Here is a 14,035-nt window from a genome sequence, read left to right on the forward strand (position 1 = left end):
CTATGCAAACACTGGAGCATGCCCCAGAAAGCAACTACAAACAGACTGGGGAGTCCAAGATGAACTAACTAGGCACAGAGATGAAAAAGGTCCCAAACCAAACCACAAAATGCTTTACTGTGTTCTGAGTTCATCAGAAATGTTACAGGAAGTGTACTGAATTCCTGCAGACACAAGATTTTAATCACAAGTCCATTACAAGTTACTTCTCTAGCTTTAAATCTACCTGCAATTGTAGTTCTGTGACTTGGTTGGTCTGCTACAAACTTGCAAGAATAGAATTGCAACAGTAGGTCTTCCTGGGACACCAGCAAATTAGATTTTCATTCTAAAGGTCAATTTGTTTATATATTACCTATATATAAATTTGGAGACTTTAATAAAATGATTTGCCAAGTAGATTTCTCAGTCCCATACCCTCTTTCTGTGACTTTTTCTGGCATAAAATGATTAGGATTTAGGACGATGCCAAGTTCTCACTGCTGTCTCTCAAAGGGCCTCCAACTGAAAAGTTTTAGTTCACTGTGCCAACATCGAGAAATACATGCAATACACAAGCCAGATTGTTCTGAAGTTCCCACAGAAGATTTGAAGTGCTATTCAACATGACTGTTTACATTCCATAGAATAAGAGATTAAAAACAGGTGCTGAATAATTTTATTTGAATATTATTACAGTGCTTATCTGAAGAAAATGAATCTCTGGAATGTAATATAACTTACTCAAAGATTAATTCAGTGAAAATGATTCTTTGCCTCAGTGAAAAGTAGCCACTGAACTAACGTATAACATACTCTGTTATTTCAGACATAAAGAACTTTACAAGAGGGTCAATAATTACAGTGAGAAACCACAGAAATACACAGAAAACAAGCTTAAAGGTATGAACAATTTGTCCTTCTCCTAATCTAGAAATCAGTTGATCAGTGAGCGTCAACTGCTGGAAGCAGCGTGACCTGGACTATATGGAGGTAAACTTGAAACATGATGTGCAGAAGAGACAACCAAACTCTCCCTTCACACTCAACAGCTCTGCAGAGAAATGACAATGGGTGTATCATCTAAAGCACAAGTGAGACAAGATCACAGAGGCAAATGGGATTATTGTAACAACTGGAAAACTTCTCTCTCCTTTTTTTTTAATAAAAACTTCAAAGAAAATGAGTAGTCACCATCAGTAAGTGAGCTTTTGTTTAAACTGGGAATACTATGGAGAAACATTGAAGAGGTAACTAATAAATACCATCTGAAAAGTAAAGAACTCGGCACCAATTGAAATACTGAATTTATTTGCCCTCCTGGTATATACAATATAAAAGGGTCATTTTAATCAAAATAAGATTAATTTTCTCTTGCAAATGTTCAGGATTGACTCAGATTACTATCAAAAAGATCAGTTGAGTAATAAGCAGGGTCATACAATCATAGAATCACAAAATGGTTTGGGTTGGAAAGAATCTTAAAGCTCATCCAGTTCCAAACCCTTGCCATTGGCAGGGACGCCTTCCTGGTGTAGACCCGGTTGCTCCAAGCTCTGTTCAACCTGGATTATGTCAGGGTCTGAGGTTTGCTAGCCTAGACCGCCTACTGGATACATATATTGTGTTTCATTAAGTACTACACAAATGCTAATCGACCTTTAAGTTTAATAACCTTCTCCTGAGATGTCCCAGGAAACAAGGTAGTAAAATTAAAACAGTTAAGATGTCTGCTGAAAAGCAAATATATTTATTATGCACTTTCATATACACAGGGATTTTTGCTTAATATAATACAAGGAATAAAATAAAAATTTTACAATGTGAAATTCATTCAATGTACATTAAAGGCTATTTACAACCCACTCCAGGAAAAAACAGTCTATCTGCAAACCAAGTTAACTGAGGATTTCAGATGGGGAATATTAAGCATAACAGACATTTGCATAGCAGAGTAACTGATGAGGGAAAACACCTTTTTATTTTTAAATAAATGGTAATGTTCTCAATACTGATCACAGAGTAGACAAAAATGCATCAGTTGTGCCTCTGTACCTCTCAACGCATTTCTCTTCTGAAGAGTTTTTCCATATGCATACTGTATTGATACTGTTGTTCACAAACCAGTCCTTTTCCCTACTTCTCCCATCAAGAATTTCAGATGTCTTGTGGACATGACCTTGGAAGGGCCAGTGAAATAGGATGAAGAGAATCAGGATTTACATTTTAGTCAAGTTTTTTAGGTTGTGAGAACTGTGACATTGCCAGAGGAAACCATGCTGAGTCACGGCTATGCAACTCCATCTACCTCCCCTTGACTGTACAAATCTGAAAGAGCAGAACAGAGCAAACAACTGGGGGAACAAACTTCTTTGTATGCAACCCCCTCACAAATGATGATATCAAAAAATCACATGTGACAGCAATGTGGAATTACACAGACCTTCTGAGGAAGCAGGTGTTTTAAAGCAATTCATGCTCTATCCCAGTATTCAAAAATCTCTAGGAACTGTCATTCTGAAAACATTTTCAACAGGTCTGATTTCTGCTGATTTGGATATGAGGTTTCTCCAACAAGTGTTTTAAATGTAAATATTATTCACACAAAACCCACAAGGCTATAACTTGCAGCCCCTTGTGAAACTGGCCATACCTTTATGTCCTTTGTCCACAAGGTGCAATTAATAACAACACAATAAAATTAAATAAATATAACCTCAATGACAGTAAAGGTCAGTAGGAAAATGTTGGTATTCAGGGATCCCCTTCTACGGAACAAAACATATATCTAAACCTAAGAAAAGTTGTGTTCTTGCACCACATTGCAAATGTACTATACGTGAGGTTCAGAACAAGTTTGCTGAGAACATTTTGGTACTTTCTCTTTACTGAGCCACCAACCCTCTCAAGGCCATTCTGCCAGACTCCTGTTACGTTTGCTTTATAATTATCCCACAGGGACAAGAAATTCAACGCATTAAACATTCAGAATAATCAATATTGCTGTGTGTCAACCTTTAACATCTAATTTTACTAGAGGCTGAATGCCTGACTATAAAAGATTTTGTTTTATTCTTTTTTACATTTAGGAGCAAGCAAATAAGAATGGAGGTGCAGGATATTAAAAAAAATGTTCTGATGATTGATAATCGTAACAACACGACATGGAGCCTTTTAGTGCTCCCGAAGATGCACTACATACACATCTGGGGCTGATTATTGAAGTTTAAGTAAGGATAGCCACATATCTAATTAATCCTCTATGAAAAATAACCTCAGTTTTTTATCATCTTATTTCTGGAATGATCAGAATTTGAGTATGAAAAAGATGCACCCCAAGCCTTTAGAAGAAATACTTGTACAAAAATAGGCTTATTTTCTAAAGAGCAAGGCTGCGCAATGGTGAATAGTAGAATATAACTTGCATTTGTAGGAGAAAATAACCCACTTGTTTCATTTTACCACTCACGGAGCTGTGCAAGTAAGATGTGCGCATTCAAAGGAAAAAATCATACTGTTCACTTTTACAACAATGGCCTTGATTTTGCTCTCTTTCATATAAGCAAAATTCTGCTGTAAGAGTGGGGAACCTGCTTTCCATTATCCATAGATGGACTATCCAGACCACTGATCAACCGTGCTCCAGGTACAGATACACTCATTCTGGCTCTACCTAACCCATCTGAAGCAGTAACCACATTCATACAAGTTTGTGCTTTAAAAGAGTTATTGTCTCAGGACAGGGCTAACTCAGTAATCTCTGTATTCCCCAGATAACACTAACTGTTTGGCTCTTCCACTGTACTTTCACTGCATATTCTCTCAGCCTCAATAACAAAGTGTATTCTCCATGGTTTATTTACTGACATTCGCAATACAATACTTTAACTTAGAAAAAAGAAAGAGCTGTTTCTAATGTATAAAGATATAGATGAAAACAGGATCAGACCTTTTACTTTAGCACCTAAAACATACCCATATTTGGTTACCTCACTACTGTAACAATAACAGAGGCTATTTAAGATCAAGTGTCCAAGAGCAAATTTGCCTATTGCTTTCAGTGCTCACATCCATCCAGATTTGGAGCTGCAGTACCAGATAGTGGATTTTTGTCTCTTAAAAAATCCCAAACATACTGCAGATGTTTGCAGTCTGACTCCTACCACTGAACAGCGATTACATAGACAGAACACACAAGTACAGTATTTATAAAATACTGTTACAAGAGTTGTATTTCTGGAGATAACTTTTTGAAGAACACAGGGAACTGACCATACATTACAACAATGCAAATGTGACAAACTGTTTGCTTATTTTCTTTAGCCACAGGAAAATAAATACAAATAGCACTGCCTTTCCATACACAGCTCACTGTGGCACATGCACCTCTATTAAGAGTTCTGGAATAGGAAATCAGAATTCCTTGTTCTTACCATTTTCAGCTGTTGTCAGAGAAATACAGCATATATCTTTCTGCAATTAAAAAAAAAAGTGCTCATTCTGTGTATTAAATACAAAGTACACAAAATAAATTTTTTTGAAGCACAGAGGGTTATACTGAGAAGGCAGCCTGAAAATGTAGGCACGTTACAGTAATTAAGGTAACTGTACTGTATAATCACATTCTTTGAATTTCTAGGTGGACTAAACGAGCATTGTATGCTTTCGTCCCAGCCAGCTGATAAATCATTCAGAGCAGAAGCACTTCTGTTCGTAGCATCATGGAATTGGTCTGAAAGTACAAAATAAAAATATTAAGGTTTGAAAGACTCTATAATATGACCAGTGTTGTAAAAATGACAGCTATACCATTTCTAATTGAAGTTAAAAGCACACAACAACACTCCAATAACAAAAAGTATTTCCTGCCTAACTCAAATCCCATGATTGATCCCCTGTGCTCTCTCTATCATTCAAAGTAGCTACTATGTCCCCGCAGCAGGAGAGCTTCCCAAATTGAGCTCGGAAGTAGCAGCCAGGGAAGGAAAGAAATTCCTCCTGTGCTCCAGTGGAGCAGTTCCGATATGATTCTCCACAGGTGACTAATTCATTCACTGGTCAGGGAAATTACTGTTTTGGTGTTCCCAACGTGGCAATAAGGGAGGTAAATTATAGCCTGCACCAAGCAATTCATAATCCACACAAAACTGTTTTAAACTTCCATGTTTAAAATGATGCAGTGAAAAATCATTAGAGAAAAAGCAGAAGGAACCACTTAGTTATCCATCACCTCATATGCTTAGCCACTTGCATAATCAAGTACTTGACAAAATTCAGTACTACTGAGTTTTCAATAAAGTGCTATTTGTTCTAGACACAGCAAAAGCCCAACTTGAGTTTTAAAACTAATGTGGAGTGTTCAAATTTTGTTTTTTCCTGCTTTGCTTATCTTTAAAACCAACAAAGATGGCAAATTCATAAAAACTAGTCTTTTGATGACAGGTCAGGGCAAAATCAATATATCCTAGGTCAGAACCATACGATTTATTTACAATACAGTGCATCATGAAAGGAAGCAATAAATATCAGGTACAGGTACATAAGAGTTAGGAAATAAAATTCTTGATTATGTGTTTTAACATGTTTTATGGAGCCAGGAAAAAATACAAACAAATTTAAATGCTGTTTAGACATGATGTAGAACTGTGGGAATCTGAAATCCTTTTGACTTTTATAAAAGATTTAGGGCCAATGCTCTCTCACCTGCTTATTCCTTTCTGTGGCTGCTCCTGTTCTACTGCCTCTGCATTTTTGCCTGCCCCAGAGCTCATCTGACAACTCCCAAATACTTGCATTTATTTTACTAATGCACAGATTCTAGTATATAGTTTTTTAAAACATCGTATTGTTTCAAACATTTTAGTTTAACCAAAATGCCAACACCAAGGAAACATCTTACAGTCCTGCACAATATTCTAACACTCTGCAGTTCCCAAGAGATCCCAGCTACATCTAGAGAGATGCAGTTCATTAAAATGAAAACCATTTCCAGCACATTTTGGGGAAAAAACTACATGTTTTTACAGCTAAAGCCTCCCATCTGTGGATTCTGCACCACCTGCAATTGTCCTAGAAACCTGCAGCCTGTGCTGATCTGCAGAACTGAGTCAGTAAGCAAGAACTTTCCTGCTCTAAGGAGCAGCAATCTGATCTGTCAAAAAAGCAGCATTTACACAAACAAAAATATGTTGTCAAAAAAAAGCAAATAAGCAATAAGAGATGTGCATGCATTTCAAAGATGCTGCTTCTTTGAAATTCAAATAGAAAACATTAATTAATACATTCCCAATACCCTCAAAAAGATAAACGTCAAAGATGGAGAAAATTAGTTCTATTTTAGCTGACTCACTGACACTTTACATCTAAAAAAGCTATACAAAATTCCCTTAAAATGCAGTATGGGAGAGAATGTAAGAAATCTAAATGAACCCCAATGATTAAGAACTATAGAATGGTCAGAAAATTGGTACCATAACATAGATTCTAATCTTGCTCTGAAAAATGCCATCTCTCTTATAGGAAGGTTACCCTCACAGTTACAGAAATACAAATCCAAAGCTTTAGCTTAGTATTTTAACTTTTTAAATCTGTAGATAATTATGCTACAGAGATTTCACATTTAAAATCCAAATTCACGTAAGTGGTTGCCTGTAACTTACAAGAATCTTCAGAAGCTTCCTGAAAATCCATTTTTGTAAATGAAATAATTACTGTATCTGAAAATCACACGCATTAAAATTCCCAGCTGTCAATATGTTTGAAAATTCCAAATCAATGCTCCATAAAACTTGCTGGTTTACTTAGTCACATATCAACGATGGGGGGGGGGTATGATTAAAGCAATCAGAATGCAATTGAAAATATGATGGTGATCCAGTTCCTCTATGGTTGATGCTTTTAAACAACAGCAAATAAGTATTTACCAAGTTAAGATTTTAATATTCATGGTTTTCATTAAGAAAGCAATTATGATATAAGCGACAATGAAACATGATTTTAGTGTATGTAAAATGCACATGATGAATGCATTTGCTTCGTTTGTGCTTGGACAGGTTACCTTTTATAATGGTGTTTCCTTCTTGTAGTTGAAACTTGGGTCACTACCTTCAATCTGAAGTTTTAAGGCTTGCTTAAGGCTGAGTTCTGTCTCTGCAGGAGGATAGCCTTCCAGAACTTCCTGATGCCCTCTATCCTGCACTGTTCGTGGGACAGAAACCCTACCAAGAAAAACCTGATTGCTCTGAAGATGGTAATTTGGATTTGTCATAATTCCATTTCTCTTCTTCTGCTCTCCACTGTGTTGGTGAATTAGGAACTGCTGCTGAGATCGACCAACTTCTTGCTGACCTGGAGGGACCAAAATTTTGCACTGTGTCTCTGTCGGCATTGATTTAAGCTGCACACTGGTCCCAGATTTGGCAATAGGTACACGTTTGTCAAACTGAGTCATTTCATACTCTAACACTTTTGGTTGGGAGGAACTACTTTGTTTTATTTTCTTTCCAGCTGACCCAGATTTACTGGCGTTGTCCATTTTCCCCCCTCTGTTAGCTTTCGTTGATTTCAAACTAGGTTTTACTTGGCTCCATTCAAACTCACTGCTTGGTGAGTTATGATTTTGGCTTAGGGAATGAGTTGTGGAAGAAGGAGAAACAATAGACTGCCTACTTCTGCTGCGTGGCAGGGAATGTTGTTGTATTTGCTCTGTGAACGACAGGCTGTGGAAACTATCGATGGGCACTGTCTGAGCAGTCGCAGTTGATGATGTGGTGCGGAGAGAAGAATTTTTGGAGCTTTTCAGGGAATTATTTGATAAAGATGACTTCTGACGGTCAACTGTAGAATCAGGTGACTCTGAAGGAGAACTGAAGGCATGAGCAGGTCCATTAGATAAGCCACGCATACTAGGCTGCAGATCTCCACCAGTGCTCCCTGAACTATTCGACTTCATTGTTAAGGACTGCATTTTAGAAGAGACGGACTGTAAGGGTTTTTGCTCCATTGTGTGGACTGGGGATGGAGTGCAACCATTCAGAGTAGATGCACCATATTTTTCCAGTAATTTAATGATCTGAGAGTGTCCATTTTTGGCTGCAACACGCATTGCAGTGCGCCCAAATTGGTCAGCATGATTTGGATCAGCACCATGCTCCAGTAATACTTGTACAACATCAATGTGCCCTTCTTGGGCTGCAATGCAGAGTCCAGTAGCACCTTGATTACATGTATGGTCAACAAGAGCTCCATGCTCGATGAGAAGCTGCACTACCTTCACATGACCTTGCCATGCAGCAGACTGCAAAGCTGATCTCTTCTCATTATCTGCAGCATTCACATCTGCGTGGTATGTTATCAGCACCTGTACCATCTCAAAATGGCCCTGCCAGCATGAAACATGGAGTGCTGTTCTTCCCTCAGCATCACTTGCTTCTACGTTTGCACCATTTTCTAAAAAATACTCAGCCATTGTAAGCTGGTTTTCTAATGCTAAGATATAAAGTGTTGGCCGACCATCAGCATCTTTGTAGTTTACATCTGCCCCATGGCTGAGCAGCAGTTCAACTATATCTCTGTGACCTTCTAAAGCAGCAACCCGGAGAGCATTTCTCCCATCATAGCCTTTCTGATCAATATTGGATTTATTTTCCAGTAATATCTGCACACAATCATAGTGGCCTTCTTGTGCAGCTAATATGAAAGGTATGCGTCCATCATTATCAATTTCATTTGTTCTAGCACCTTGTTCTATAAGAGCTTCACATATCAACCTGTGACCTTCAAAAGCTGCCATATGCAAAGGTGTCCAGCCTGCATCATCTCTGTGATTTTCATCTAACCCCCTGTCCAGCAGAGTCCGAACTACTTCAACATTGCCTTGTGCAGATGCTATGCTCAGAACAGTTCTCCCTTCACTATCAATGCTATCAACAGCTGCACCCCAAAATAAGAGAGTATTTACAACTGATGCATGGCCCATTGAGGCTGCTGCCAGAAGTGGTGTACGACCATTGTTGTCTGTGTGATCAACATCAGCTCCTCCTTCTAGAAGTAGATCAACAACATCTACATGTCCTTCATAAGCAGCTACCAGCAGTGGAGTCATGCCATCTTTATCACAATGATCAACTTCAGCACCGCGGTCAATTAGAAGGCTAACCACTGAGGCATGTCCTTTACTGGCTGGTACACAAAGGGCAGCAACAGACAGTGCAGTCCTTCCATCCACATCCTCATGGTTTACCTCTGCACCATGATCCAGCAGGTGCTCCACGATCTCTTTATGCCCCATGTATGCAGCTGCAATCAAAGCTGTTCTGCCCTCATTATCAGCTTTATTAACTTCAGCACCATGTTGAAGCAGATTCAGCACAATATCTTCATGTCCTCCCCAAGCTGCTGCTCGCAGTGCTGTTCGGCTATCAGCATCTGCACAGTCCACTTTGACTCCAGCATAAAGAAGAGCAGAGACCACCTCTGTGTGCCCACCCCATGCTGCAGATCGCAGTGCTGTCCAGCCATCATGATCAGTGTGATTAACATTAGCCCCACAACCAATCAAGCAATTGACAACCTTGGTATGTCCCTGACGAGCAGCTAAGGTAAGTGCTGTTTGCCCATGAGTGTCTTCTATCTCTAAATCTGCTCCCCGTGAAACCAGTAAGTTAACGACATCGAGATTGCCGCTGTATGCTGCATTGGCCAAGAGCGTTCTCCCATTGGAATCACACTGGTTTACTGATGCTCCATTGTCTAACAAGGTGCGAATGGAATCTTCTCTCTCCAGAGCCTGCCGAACAATGCAAGATGTGCGGTCATCTTCACTGTTGACGTGAGCACCAGCTTTTACCAGCAGCTGTAATACTTCTTGTTCTTTAGGAATTAGGGTTGACAGCGAGTCTTTAACAGGTGTGCCATTCCATATCATCCATAATGCCAGCTCTGAAGTCTCTAATTGTAAATTGGAATTAATTAAATGCAATGCAAACTCTTGAGCTTCCAATGGTGTAAGATCCTTTGCTCGGCAAGTGTAACTCATTGCCAGCATTCTGTGTCCCTCTGCTGCATTGCACAAGTATTTTTGTGTACAGTGCTTTACATCGAGCAACCATTCTGCAAAACTGTAATGAAACAAGATTTTTGTATTTCCAAGTCCGTCAACAAGGACTTTTGACAAGACATCCAATTTGCGTTGAAAGTCTTCCATCGTCTGCATCATATTTTTGGTCCACACTGCATGATACAGTTCTGTTGTGGTTAACGGTCTACAGGCTGCAAGAATGACGTTAAGAATAGGCTGGACCTTTGCAAATTGTTTTCTCACAAAAAGCCTCTGACAGAGCCAAAGGTAGAGGCCATTTAATGTCCCTGGAATATCACGGATCTCTCGTAACATAATAAAATTCTCCACAACTCCATCTAGGACACGTTCTAGATACAAAAAGCAGCCACTGCTTTTGATGTGAAGCTGATTCAGCATTTCTGCAGTTTCTTTTGTAAGATGTTGTCTCAGTGCTTCTTCCTGATCTAAACGATGCAGAATATATTGCTGCACATCTTTCACAATGTAAGCCTTTCGAAGATCATCCAGACTTATTTTTCGAAAGCCTATTAAAAAGGAAAAGATATATTATTATTATTTCTAATCTAGTTTTGCTTAACTCAATGTTAAAATAAATAAATAAATGTCAGACATTTCTGGGTAGGGAATACCCACAATAATATATTTTGTGTGTACACATATTAAATGTAAATAAGAATAGCAAAGAACTTTGATAATAGACACATTTTTATCATCATCTACTATAAGAAGCAATACATGCTACTAATGAAGAAAATACTAAAAATCACATTGCACCTACCTTGGACAATACTAAATACCTAGGCAAAACCACCAGAACTGCAACCAAAACAAGTTTATTAAGTATTATTATATCATTAAAGGAATAATCCCTTCTCCAATGTGGTTAAAAATGGAATTCCAAATAATTTTCAGCTATTTAAATTTAGACAACTATTTTATTCATATATTATAGAAAAAGTTAGTCACACCAGGTGCATAGGTATGATGCACATGCTAAATGTGAATATGCTAAATATGCGTATGTTAAAGTGATCTACATATACTGATCACTTTAACTTGATCACCTTAATTTCTCTTAAAAGATAGCTTTTATGATATAACAGAGAGACACCCTCAAAAGTAGTTTCTCAGTATGCACTGAAAATTACCTAGTTACAGTAATAAGGGCTGAGTTTTAGATGAACACCCCGGTTCTTTGGTAAGTGACTCACTCTATAAGGAAATAGGTTTTCTCACAGTCAGGTGATCTCATTGTTCTTCCAATTTATTTATGGGAAAAGGGGAAATTATTTCACACACGTACTGTGCATATCTCCTCTCTACCTGCACACATGTACATCTTCCCTGCACAAAGCAAAGAACACTATCCTTAGCAGCACATCCAAAGAAGTCCCTAGGCCAACCCCAGCAGCCTTAAGGCTCTTGGGAATGAGGAATGAAGATTTAGTTGTATGGTCTACACAGTTATTGCTGCCATTTAAAAGAATGCTCTGGTTGTGCCAAGTTAAGCATTTGACGAAGAGCTAGCTTATTTGATTAATGACACATTGCACTGTTTGAACACTAGCTTTCCGGAAGCTATGGGAAAACCACAGAGGTCACAGGCACAGCAGTTTAAACTACAGTGTTTTAGGGCAGAACTGTACCTCATTTCTCCAGGAACAGGCTGTAATCTCTTCCTTCAGCGTAGCAGACTGCAAACATTTCCTTACAGTCAGCTCAGCTAGTCATAAAAACACCCAACTCTGCTTCTCAAACCAAAGCAGTTACTAATCTCCAAACTATACTGAAGAAAATGCAACCACAGAGCAACACATTCAATTTTGGCCCTTTTTCCATGGAAGAAATAATTTTAAGTGAGACTCAGAAGGATGTTACTTTCAAATCTGTATTTTTCATTGTATTTAAACATTCAGTGGATCAAACTGCTCAGTTTGTGAGCTTGTTCTGACTGAAAATTATGCCTGGTAACAGACCTGTGTTTTTTGTTCCCAAGTGTCTCTAGCAAAGGTTCTGAATGTCACATTAAGCTTACTCTGTTTAGTCTACAGGAGTATTGTACAAACACAACAGATTAGAACTGAGAGGTAAACTGTGTCAGTGTTACTAAAATATTTATTCTCCCCTTAATAATTATGGTAGCACTACAAACCTAACAGGAGTGAATCAATAGAACACCTAAACCAAAATAGAATACTTAAACAAAAATCATGCTTCTCCCCAAAATCAAATCACTTTTGCACAGTCATTTCTTAGGCTAAGACTACACTGATATGATTGTTTTCTTTAAGATTTGTGAATGAGAAGGCCATGAACTTTAAGTAACGTCCTAACCTGACCTGCAGAATGGCATAATTCATCAATTTACTATGTATTTGATTAGAATATTCTGTACATAACTTTGTAAAGCCCTAAATTCTTGCATACAAGCCAGATAAGAAACTTTACTGAATAAGAAGAGACAATGTCCTCTGATTCTGCAGATCCCAAGCTTCCACTTCAACTGAATGCTTCTAGGTTAGGACCTTTCAGAAGATACAGAAGTGAAAACAGAGGCATTAGAACCAGGACATTGCTTGGTGCATGCCTTCAGAGCTGTATACATACTCAGAACTGTAAACAGACACAAGTGTCCCTCTGGTTGTCTGGTGTGCAGGGAACAACTCTTTTGCTCAATTCAGACCAAATGCAACCACTGCATTCACTCACCTTGCAGCTCTCTGAATCTCTCTGTACCCTCTCACTTGGCTGAATAATAGACAGAGCGCTATGCATACTCTTCCTCAACATGGTTAGTTGTGACTCTGCTCACAACATACCTATTTCTCCCATTAATCCCATGCCCACATCCTTCCTTCCAATATATATCTGCTTATGTCAGCTATTTTTATTTTAAAATTACTGGGTTTTTTTTCCTGTTCTTACAGGAATTAATTTCATTTCCCCACAAGAAAACCTCTGACTGACTCAAGACAGCAACCCTAAGATTTTTCAGCTAATGCTCAGTATTGCCTGACAACTACACTTCATGTCCCTTGATACTTAGCCTTCACATGAAAGCTTGTAGGCTGATAACTGTTTAAGCATCTTTGTCTCAGTATGTGTGCTTCAGAAGCAAAGAACTTCCTATGTTCTTTGAATACCAATCTTCATTTTGCTTCCCAAAAAGTGAACAAAACTATTTTGGATGGGATACAAAAAAAAAAAAAAACAAGCCCTCAAAAAAAAGTAAAAGGGTTAGTGTGTTTGGTTATTGCTTTTTTTTCAGTGGGGGTTTCTTTTATATGAGACTGTATCATTATTTTATTCCATTTTAGGGTTAAATTATTGCCCTACTCTCTACTTAAGATATACCAAATGTCTAAGCACTTTAGCCAAACAAATTTCAGAAGGCTTCAGGACAGTGAGTACTCCAGAAGTCAGTAATTTAAACAATTTGACTGTCTGCATGTTCACAGCAGCTAAAAACCAGTTTTTTTCTTTTTCAATATTTCCAAACATTCCTTGTTAATGAGATCCTCTATACTGAATCTGAAGACCAGTCTGTATAGCAAGCAGCACACTACACTCAGCTGTTCATACATCCCGGGCATGATCTGCTCTTTAAGGCCTGGGATTAACAAACTGCCATTGAAACAGACTTTTCAACAGAAATAGGTTAATCTTAACCACTTCACCATGCCATAGTACAATAAGCAAATAATTCAAAGAAGGCCTTATAGATAGAGCTATTATTTTAAAAAATAATCTCAAATTCTTGTTGCTAGTTTGAAGGAGCAACACAAAGCTGTATTTTTTTTCCCCCCAACGAATGAGGTCATTTTACATTCTTAAACAAAGATCCCGCAAACTTGCTCTTCAACCCTACTAAATACAATAAGTCACTTTCATGAGCAAGAAGCACCAAAACATTAAGAGAAAGCTCATTTTGTTTCAGATGCATTCCCATGAACTACTTAAGCTCAGCGGAACAGG

General features: G+C 38.2%; 1 protein-coding gene across 1 annotated transcript in view; it reads right to left on the reverse strand.

Annotated features, from left to right (window-relative positions):
• Positions 1 to 686: 686 nt before the first annotated feature.
• ANKRD50 (ankyrin repeat domain containing 50) overlaps positions 687 to 14,035 on the reverse strand; it is a 41,386-nt gene continuing 28,037 nt past the window's right edge. The window contains exons 4-5 of the mRNA XM_034062974.1: positions 7,037 to 10,584; positions 687 to 4,711 (exon numbers count right to left, since the gene is read on the reverse strand). Of these exons, the coding sequence (XP_033918865.1) occupies positions 7,040 to 10,584 (3,545 nt within the window). The 3' untranslated portion in view covers positions 687 to 4,711; positions 7,037 to 7,039. The remainder of the gene's footprint in view (positions 4,712 to 7,036; positions 10,585 to 14,035) is intronic.

This window comes from Melopsittacus undulatus, chromosome 5, assembly GCF_012275295.1.
Source record: "Melopsittacus undulatus isolate bMelUnd1 chromosome 5, bMelUnd1.mat.Z, whole genome shotgun sequence".
NCBI classification, from domain to species: Eukaryota; Metazoa; Chordata; class Aves; order Psittaciformes; family Psittaculidae; genus Melopsittacus; species Melopsittacus undulatus.